The 10,377-nt window shown below is 41.0% G+C and overlaps 1 protein-coding gene across 2 annotated transcripts; it reads left to right on the top strand.

Annotated features, from left to right (window-relative positions):
- Nucleotides 1-2,235: 2,235 nt before the first annotated feature.
- Nucleotides 2,236-9,600, top strand: cxxc1b (CXXC finger protein 1b). Of its 2 annotated transcripts, XM_056437230.1 has the most exons (14): nucleotides 2,236-2,352; nucleotides 3,303-3,418; nucleotides 3,504-3,604; nucleotides 3,724-3,863; nucleotides 4,205-4,360; nucleotides 4,525-4,662; nucleotides 4,780-4,887; nucleotides 5,011-5,189; nucleotides 5,686-5,893; nucleotides 6,883-6,993; nucleotides 8,544-8,593; nucleotides 8,687-8,783; nucleotides 8,938-9,090; nucleotides 9,205-9,600. In XM_056437230.1, the coding sequence occupies exons 1-14, from the start codon at nucleotides 2,350-2,352 to the stop codon at nucleotides 9,349-9,351; spliced, it is 1,707 nt and encodes a 568-aa protein (XP_056293205.1). In that variant the 5' UTR covers nucleotides 2,236-2,349; the 3' UTR covers nucleotides 9,352-9,600. The 2 variants fall into 2 exon arrangements, with proteins under 2 accessions (XP_056293205.1, XP_056293206.1); XM_056437231.1 differs by lacking the exon at nucleotides 4,205-4,360.
- The last annotated feature ends 777 nt before the right edge of the window (nucleotides 9,601-10,377 follow it).

The raw sequence follows: 10,377 nt of genomic DNA, 5'->3' as shown, positions 1-10,377 counted from the left end.
CGGAGATGTCGGTCGGAGACGGTTCGGTGACCTCAGTGGAGACCCGCTCTGAAAACAGTGACGTCAGTCAAAGATGTGAGAAAAGAAAAGTTTTGAACCGCAATTCGAGCTTTTATTTATTTTATTTCAATTTATGTAACCATATTCATTGAGATTAAAAATCTCCTTTACAAGAGTGTCCTGGCCAACACAGCAGTAGCACATTAAACACAGTTTCAGATATACAACAGTGACAGACAATAAAAAAAGAAAGATTACTTTTTTAGATCACAGCATGAGTAAAACCAAAACTAATACTCAAGTCATTATATCCCAGTTCACACAGGTGCACATATACCTCAGTCAAAAAGACCATCTACAACCAGATTAATCTTCCTCCAACTCTTTCAATCTATTTTAAAAAATAGATTGAAATACTTTGGTTCATGACAATGAATCTCTCTGTGAACCCACCTGTTGGATCTGGGCTCGGGTCGTCGGGCAACCTTGAAGCAGTGGCCAGTGGGTCATTGGACTTGGGTTTGCCATCATGTACATCACCCATCTTTCCATTCATATCTGCAGAATCCTGTTTTGTATCCATTGTGGCACTGCACATGTCACCTATACCTGTTCATCTGAAAGGAACATGATACAATTCCTTTGTTTAAAAAATAAATAACAAATAAATATATATATATATATTTATATATATATATTTATATATATATATATCGTTAAATTCCTTTACTTAGGTTATGATAGATGACTTAATGTAAAATTAAAGTTCATCACTCTGCACAACAGAGCCAGATGTGTTGACAGTTTTGAAGCCTTTAGTGATGAGTGGGCATCTTGGAAATGGGAGAGAAGTTAATCTATTATTTATCACCATTTAGGAAACATTTATAATGTAGATGAAATTCAGCGCGGGATATCCTCACATGAGAACTTGACTTTTATATTCATAAAAAATGTATGTATATAAGTAAGACTATTCACCTTATGTGGTATTTTGATTTTCAGATATTCCAGAAGAAAACACCTTTACTTTGTCAATCTGAAGTATTTTATCCACATTTCAAGCTATTTGTTATAATTTAACAAATATTGTTTTTGTTTTTTTGTAGTATTAATGGAATACAAAGGATATAAATAAGGTATATCAAGTCAACATGACTGAGCTAAATAAAATACAATTAACATTTAATATACTTTAATTCAGTTCATCGGATGGATGCAATCATGCAGCAGCGATATAATCTTGAACCCTGTGCCTCTAAATACCGTCTATATGATGCATCATTGCATTTACAGGAATCCATGAAAGCCTGCATTGTAAATTTATCTCTGCATGATAAGAATGTTGTCAAACAAGTTATACTCACTTTTCAGGGCATATTTTAGAAGTAGGCGATCCAGCAGCGTTATTCATGCAACCCATCCTGCACATCAGCTGTGGAGGTTGAACTGCGTCTCTCTCTCTCTCTCTCTCTCTCTCTCTCTCTCTCTCTCTCTCTCTCTCTCTCTCTCTCTCTCTCTCTCTCTCTCTCTCTCTCTCTCTGTCTCTCTCTCTCTCTTGCTCTCTTGCGTACAAGTAATTACATATATAAATACACAGCCGATATAAAATAACCACTTGGACTGTTTCATGTGAAATGAAAGAAAAGCAGATCAATGTTCCCATCTATATAATAAGCCATCGTTTACATAGTTGTGTATCATAATATCCATAGGATTTCATCACGGTATACGATTCCATTGAAATATGATCAATTATCCTATTGAATTGTTGACCATCGCTGTATTTTTCTTTCTTTGCATCTAATATGTGTTCGTAATCTACCTATTGTGCAATGAATCTCCTATTTGGAAATTCTTATCTTGAGTCTCAAATTGTTCATATGGGAAATGTTTTTTGATACAAACCCATCACAAGCCAAAGGTTCGGCCAATTCTCAACAGGCATGTTTTCGACGGGTTCTGCACGACTAATCTAAGCAATATGGCATATTTCAAAAATATCCTCCAGGTTGAGCTTCTGGAGATAATATGACAACAATGTTAACACTGATTTGAATGGTGTGTCTGGGTATATATATCCCTGAAGTCAGAGACGCAACCTGTAACATATACAGCAGGTGGCAGTCGTGAGCCGCTCGATGGTATTTTGCTACCATAGAAGAAGAACTCTGAACCAACGGACTAACGATATTTTTTCCGAGTAGTACCGAGTTTAGACGATTGTGAGCGATGTTGAGTCCCAGTAAACCATAAACCAGCGCTAGCTATCGAGCGGGTAGTTTTGCCGGTTCGGTGTTGCATTGGTTTCCCTCCCATTATACGAGTTACCGTTACAGATCTCTCACCATGGTACGTATGCTTTAAGACGAAAAGACGATTTGGCAAAGTTTGTAAAGTTATTTCAATTAGGTGACGATTCGTGTAGCGTTCGCTCCACACGGCCGTACGTTTAGCTTTAACGTTACATCTCACAGGGGCATGTTGTGGTCCAATATAGCTTAGTGTATGTAGTTTAAATATAAGTCCTATGCATGTCGAATAGTAACCCGACGGTGTTGGATACATTACAAGTTGTGTTTGTGTGGTATAGTGAAGGTAACGTCGGCAGGAAAACATCAGCTGTATCTTTTAGTGACGATTTAGCTGGCGAGCTAGCTGATGCTAACTGACTAGCTAGCGTACGAATGACTGTAGGACAGAATATAACATACAGTAGTTTGTATGGAAACAAAGTTATTATTAATATTACTCTGGGGTTTACTGTGGTTTCGGTTTAGCTGACCAACTCCTTGTATGTTGAACTGTATACGCATTTCAACACATCTTTATATATATGACAATGTAATGATGATATAACGCTCGCTAATGTTACATTTCTAGTTCGGTGACGACGTCATGACAGTTTGTGTTTGTTGGCGTTAACGACGTTAGCTAACTGAGATATATATATTAAAAATTATCTACTTTAGCTCATTTTCAAATGATGACTAAATGTTCTTCACTGTGTATTATGACACATGTCAAAGCTATATTTTGCAATTAAGAATGTAGGATTGTGATAAGTCAGGTGTGAGGACCATCCCATGTGACTGAGCAGCCAGCCTGTGTTTTAATAACAGCAGAGCTACTCTTGAGTGAAATGCTACACGTCTGCTTGTTTTATGAATGAAAATGCAACTTAAAGCCTTTTGTTTTCCTTGACAAAAATGTCCTGCAAACCAACAACCAGTTATTGGTGACGTAATTCTACCACTTGTGATATGCTTATTTTTTATTTTATATATATTTTTGATTCTTAGGACAGCGAGTTGTCTGACATTGACCATGCACCGGGGCCTGAGACCAGCAGTATGGAGGGTGAGAACGCACCCCTGTACTGCATCTGCCGGAAACCAGACATCAACTGTTTCATGATGTAAGTTCGCAGCAGCAGTAGCAATAACATCGCTGGGTATGGAAGCAACAATGATCAATTCCTTTGTTTTTCTCCTCCCTGACAGTGGCTGCGATAACTGTAATGAGTGGTTCCATGGCCACTGCATTAACATCACTGAAAAGAAGGCGAAAGCAATCCGCGAATGGTATTGCACGAGATGCAAAGGTGATGGAAAAACATCTGTCATCGCAGCCTCTTAAGAGTGCTGTGCTGAATGTTGAGCACATCACTAATTCATCAAGAATTAACAAGACTTTGTTGCGTTTTTCTCTCCCTGTCACCAGATAAAAACTCCTCACTGGAAATAAAGTATAGAACAAAGAAGAACCGAGAGAAGGAGGTCGAGTATGACAGAGGATCTGATAGACAGTACAGCACCCCGAGTACTCCTGACTATAAGAGTGAAAGGCGGCGTGGATCAAAAGTAAGTTGACAGATATTTAGGTTTGAATGCAATGTCTGAAGAGCATCAACCAATTTTCACAAAAATTAGATAATTGGATCTCCAAATTAAAAGTAGCCATTCCTAACTGACATAAGGAACAACGTGCATTGCTTTTAGCATTAGTATTCATTCAGTCAGTTTGATTTTCGAAACAACAATTTCCCCCCCGACGGAAGTGAAAATGCGGAAAAATATAGCTTTTTGTCACACCGATGCGAAGCCGTTTTCAAGTGTTAGTTGAATGTGTTTGTAGGATGTAAAACGATGCACATTTCTTCGGCTGCAATGGCTCTTACTGTCCATCGTGTGATTGACCTTAGGTGAAGCGTTCGGTGCGAATGTGTGGCGAATGTGAGCCCTGCAGAAGGACGGAGGACTGTGCCGTGTGTGACTTCTGCAAGGACATGAAGAAGTTTGGAGGCCCCAACAAAATCAGACAGAAGTGCAGGTTTAGGCAATGTGAGGTTCGAGCCAGGGTATGTCGATTCATCTCTTTTGTTTTTGAACAAGATTATTCCAAAGAAGTGTAGGAGAATATTTAACATCTGGTGCTAATCACTAATCTATATAGATAGATAGGTAGATAGGTATATATATTTCTTTGGAAATGTGCAACCTGTTGCTTGTTGTTTTTGTATAGAAAATGCTGCGCGTGAAGGACGAGGAAATGAAAGCAAGAAGAGATAATTCCTACCACAGACGGAGACTATACTCGGACGACTACGACAGTGAGGCGGATCTCTACCAGCAGTACAAGGCATCGGGGAACAACAACATGGTAGCAGAACATGTGACATCATCGTGATGGCTATAAATGTGCTCGGTCCTGACGCACGCTCAATCAGTAGCTGTGTGTTTAGTCTCTTTATTTTTCTTTTGCGCTCCTCTCACTCAGGCATGGAATAGCGATGAAGACGACGAGCAGCCCTTCAGTCCCGTTGTGCGTAAGAAAGCTGTGAAGGTGAAGCACGTGAAGAGAAGAGAAAAGAAGTACGACAAGAAAGTAAGTTTTTCTCCGAGAAATTAGTCTTATTTCAAGTGCTGCCAGGCGTTAACGTGGCAGATGGTATTACCACATATACATAAAATTATCCTTTCCACTACTCTGTTTTTTGGTACTATCCAGAAGGAATCACGGCGCCACAAGCAGAAACAGAAGCACAAAGACAAAACCAGATACAGCGAGAAGGGCGAACTCCGGGACAACACTGGACAGCGTCAGTGTCTGGGACCCAGCTGTGTGGAGACAACAAAACCCAACTCCAAATACTGCTCTGAGGACTGTGGCATGAAGCTGGCTGCCAAGTAAGAACTCTTACTTTCACCTTTTCATCCCAGTGTTTAAGGCTGGATCCTGTAGTCCGGATGTCTGCTTTAAACAAACAAAGCCAATGAATTTTTAATAGTAGTTTAATCTATTTGCTGCTTATTGGAGATTTCTCCCCTGAAATAAAAAATTGGAACGACCTATATTTAGTATAAACGTAATGGTGAAAAACTGTTTGCTTACTGGTATATCCCAGTTGTACTCCAATGACAGCATTACTGTTCTGGTACTATTGCTCCACCTAGTGTAACAAATAGGAAATGTCGGTAAAATTATTACTTTTATGACATTAGTTTTTGTTCTCAACCCGAACCCAATATGATTTGATTAGTCACAAAGTATTACTATTTATTCTTTTTTGCATCTCGGCTCACTGAATCACAGCCCGCAGAAGAAAAAAAATCCTCATGTTGACCTGTTTTATTATCCACCTTTTTAATATGCATTGATCCGTGTATATATTTTGTTCTCCAGTCGGATCTACGAGATCCTCCCTCAGCGTATCCAGCAGTGGCAGCAGAGTCCCTGCATCGCCGAGGAGCACGGTAAGAAGCAGCTGGAGCGCATCCGCCGGGAGCAGCAGAACGCCCGGCTGCGCCTCACGGAGATGGAGCGACGCTTCCACGAGCTGGAAGGCATCATCGCCAAGGCCAAGCAGCAGGCGGCGCAGCAGGACGAGGAGGTGAGCTGACGGCAACCCGCGGGCTTGTTGGAGCGATAGATAGATACTTTATTCCCACAATGGGACATTTTTTCGCTACAGCAGCATTCATACATACAGGTAAGCAATAACATATATACAATTTATAATGGAATAATATGAAATTAACTAACAAAGCAAACAAAACAGCAGTGTACATATTTAGCCAAACCAACAACAGTGTAATGGTGTTGTAATGGATCCCCTTATATGAATTGCCGTAAAACTTACTGCTGGTGAAACTTCTTTATTTTCTCTCTTTAGGTGAATAAACTTAAACTAAAACTCTAAAATAATCACGACCTTGTCACCAAGAGCGTTAGCCTCATACGGGTCCATTAGAACTATTAAACTTTAAATAAAATGCACATTTGTCCAGCCGTAGCAGTACCGCCAAGTTTGCATCTCAACATAAAATACACGTGCGCTTCCTTTGAACCTATCAAAATAAAAATCCGATCCATCTATAAAGAGGAAGTAGATTAAAATGTCTATAAATTATTCAAACAATAAAATATAAAAGGCATACATCAAAACCAATAAGGCAGATACAAAAACACAATCAACACAAAACAATAAACCTTTCATGTGGTTATTTACAGGTGTTATAGGATTTTTTTATAGGGATTTATTATACAGCTGGATGAGTGTTGGATAAAGTGCTCGGTTGTCCCTGCAGTAAGTGGTGGAGAGGGTGGGCCGGGTTATCCAATATGCTAATCATTTCTTCAGTGCCTTCCTCTCCACCGCCATCTCCAGACTTCCCAGTTAGCAGCCATTGATGGAGCCGGCCTTCTTTACCAGTTTGTTAAATCTGTTGGTGTCTCGGGCTCCACGCAGCTTGTTTCTGTTGCAACTGCTCTTTCGTGATATTTCCCTGGGGCTCTCGCCACGGTTCGGGGCCGGTCTTTGTTTACTTGAAAGCTGTTGAGGAAAAGCAGAGGTGACGCTGCTTTGGTTTCTATCTGCAGGCGAATGAAGGCGACAGCGAGGACACGGACCTGCAGATTTTCTGTGTGTCTTGTAGTCATCCCATCAATCCCAAAGTGGCCCTGAGACATATGGAGAGATGTTACGCAAAGGTGACTATATTCTATACCAGGGGTCAGCAGCCCCCTCTGTTGCTCTATTTATTAAGACCTGCAGAGTTTAGTTGACCTCAATGTAGGCCGATACGTGATAGTGCATTTTTTGTTCTCTTCACAGGAGTTTGATATTGTTGTAACGGGTACAATAGCAATACAATGTACAATACAAATCTTGACATTGTATTTCTATTTAACTTGTTCTATAATTTCATAAATACAACAAACTATAGTTTGCGTATAGAATATGACTATATATATAACTTTATTAGCCATGATATCACATAGCTTTTGTGTCTCCAGACAATTTTTATTTTGTGGGTAATAGGGCAAAATGGCTCTTTGGATAGGAAAAGGTTGCGACCCCTGACCTTTACTGTATTCCTGTTGCGACCCCTGACCTTTACTGTATTCCTGTTGCGACTCCTGACCTTTACTGTATTCCTGTTGACCCTGACCTTTACTGTATTCCTGTTGCGACCCCTGACCTTAACTGTATTCCTGTTGCGACCCCTGACCTTTACTGTATTCCTGTTGCGACTCCTGACCTTTACTGTATTCCTGTTGCGACCCCTGACCTTTACTGTATTCCTGTTGCGACCCCTGACCTTAACTGTATTCCTATTGCGACCCCTGACCTTTACTGTATTCCTGTTGCGACCCCTGACCTTTACTGTATTCCTGTTGCGACTCCTGACCTTTACTGTATTCCTGTTGCGACCCCTGACCTTTACTGTATTCCTGTTGCGACTCCTGACCTTTACTGTATTCCTGTTGCGACTCCTGACCTTTACTGTATTCCTGTTGCGACTCCTGACCTTTACTGTATTCCTGTTGCGACTCCTGACCTTTACTGTATTCCTGTTGCGACTCCTGACCTTTACTGTATTCCTGTTGCGACCCCTGACCTTTACTGTATTCCTGTTGCGACTCCTGACCTTTACTGTATTCCTATTGCGACCCCTGACCTTTACTGTATTCCTGTTGCGACTCCTGACCTTTACTGTATTCCTGTTGCGACCCGACCTTTACTGTATTCCTGTTGCGACTCCTGACCTTTACTGTATTCCTGTTGCGACCCGACCTTTACTGTATTCCTGTTGCGACTCCTGACCTTTACTGTATTCCTGTTGCGACCCCTGACCTTTACTGTATTCCTGTTGCGACCCCTGACCTTTACTGTATTCCTGTTGCGACTCCTGACCTTTACTGTATTCCTGTTGCGACTCCTGACCTTTACTGTATTCCTGTTGCGACTCCTGACCTTTACTGTATTCCTGTTGCGACCCCTGACCTTTACTGTATTCCTGTTGCGACCCCTGACCTTTACTGTATTCCTGTTGCGACCCCTGATCTTTACTGTATTCCTGTTGCGACCCCTGACCTTTACTGTATTCCTGTTGCGACTCCTGACCTTTACTGTATTCCTGTTGCGACCCCTGACCTTTACTTTATTCCTGCCGCTGCCTCAAGGAATCAGATATAAATGCAAACATAAGCATACAGGCTACTTGTAACATTTCTTTCCCTCTTGATTTTCTTGACAGTATGAGAGTCAGACCTCCTTTGGCTCCATGTACCCGACAAGGATAGACGGGTAAGAGGAAGAAGAAGAAGAAATCCTCTCAAAATATAAAAAGACTCTTGATTTCAGTTCTGTTGCTAACATGTTTGTTTTCTTCCCCCACAGAGCAACCCGACTCTTCTGTGATGTGTACAATCCCCAAAGCAAAACCTATTGTAAGAGGCTGCAGGTTTTGTGTCCAGAACATTCCAGAGATCCTAAGGTCAGTGGAAACCTCTCAGCCGCTGGTAGGATTACCTCGATGCACTAAAAACTGCCTTCTTGGTCTAAAACCCCAACATTTTGAAAGCGAAACATGAAATAGTGTTCATGTCAAGATTTTGTAACATTTGTTTTTCGTCTGTTTCGGTGACTAGATCTCACTGGATGAGGTGTGTGGATGTCCTCTCGTGAAGAATGTGTTTGAGCTGACCGGAGACTACTGCAAGGTCCCCAAAAGGAAGTGCAACAAGCATTACAACTGGGAAAAGCTGAGGAGAGCAGAGGTGGACTTGGAGCGAGTCAGGGTGGTAGGTTCAAACGGACAGAACTGCAAATCCAGCACGTTTTCAATTGATTCCGACGGAGGACGACCTCTTTTGTTGACGCCTCCTACTTGACATGACGCCTCTTCTCGCCCACAGTGGTACAAGTTGGACGAGCTCTTCGAACAGGAACGCAATGTCAGGACCGCGATGACTAACAGAGCCGGTCTGCTCGCTCTGATGTTGCACCAGACCATTCAACACGACCCTGTGACGACCGATCTCCGTAGCAACAAGGATAGGTAGTCAACCTGGACGGCACCTGTTCTCTGATCGGTGGGCCACTGTGGATATTTGAGTGTAGAGGATTTAACAGTTCCTACACTTTGGATTAAATCTGATTTTCTAACTAGATAATTATTTTTAAATGTTTGTATGATAATTAACTGTATATGGTAAATGATATATATTTTTTTGTGACTGTGGTAGATGACTTACTGCCGTTGAAAACAGCTGTTTTCGGTATGATTGCCACAAATAAACACCGTAAACTTGCTTCGACTAAGGTGTATGTATGTTCAAGTGATGTGTTTGTTGCTCTGTCTTTTCTATTCGCCTTTGCACACACAATGTACACAGAGTGCTGTGACTATTATGGAATTACAACTTGCTAAATGAAGGATGTGCACTTTATATGTGCTTAAAATGACACAACCTTTTTATGGTGGTCCGTCCTTCAGGACCATGAAAAAGAGTTCAGTACAACCACTGCCATCTTCAAATGGGGTGGGGGGGTACAGTGGATGTAACCGAGGAAAGGCAGAGAAAGACTGCATCGAGACCAGTGCCCTGCTGTTGTGCTGTTTTACTTTTCTTAAGGCTTTTGTAACTAAATAACCACTTGTAACTTCATAGCAACTGAACATTGAGATACAGAAGAACTCAACTTTGCATATAGAACTTATAGTATACATTATTTAAAAGACTGCAGACTGAACAACACATCTGGATTATTAATGTAGAACATTTTAAACCTCATTAGTATGCTGCTAATGGGGTGGGGTGTCTCTATAGTTTAGAGACAGGATTTCTGATCATAATTAATGTTTTCCTTGATTAAAATTAATACACACATATTGATGAACTAAACTGAATTTATTTCCCTCGTTATAAAAACTACTGACATGTTAATATTACACTCCCACCTCAAATGTGTATCTACTACAAAAGAAACTCGAGTCTACTCCATGTTTGTTTATTGCCTGAATAGCAGTGAATGAGTTGAATTGCGCTACCTTCTACACAGATTGGTTTGTGGTCTCGCACAGCCTT

The sequence above is a fragment of the Pseudoliparis swirei genome, chromosome 18 (genome assembly GCF_029220125.1).
Source record: "Pseudoliparis swirei isolate HS2019 ecotype Mariana Trench chromosome 18, NWPU_hadal_v1, whole genome shotgun sequence".
Taxonomy (NCBI): domain Eukaryota; kingdom Metazoa; phylum Chordata; class Actinopteri; order Perciformes; family Liparidae; genus Pseudoliparis; species Pseudoliparis swirei.
This window is presented reverse-complemented; position numbering and strand designations above follow the sequence as displayed.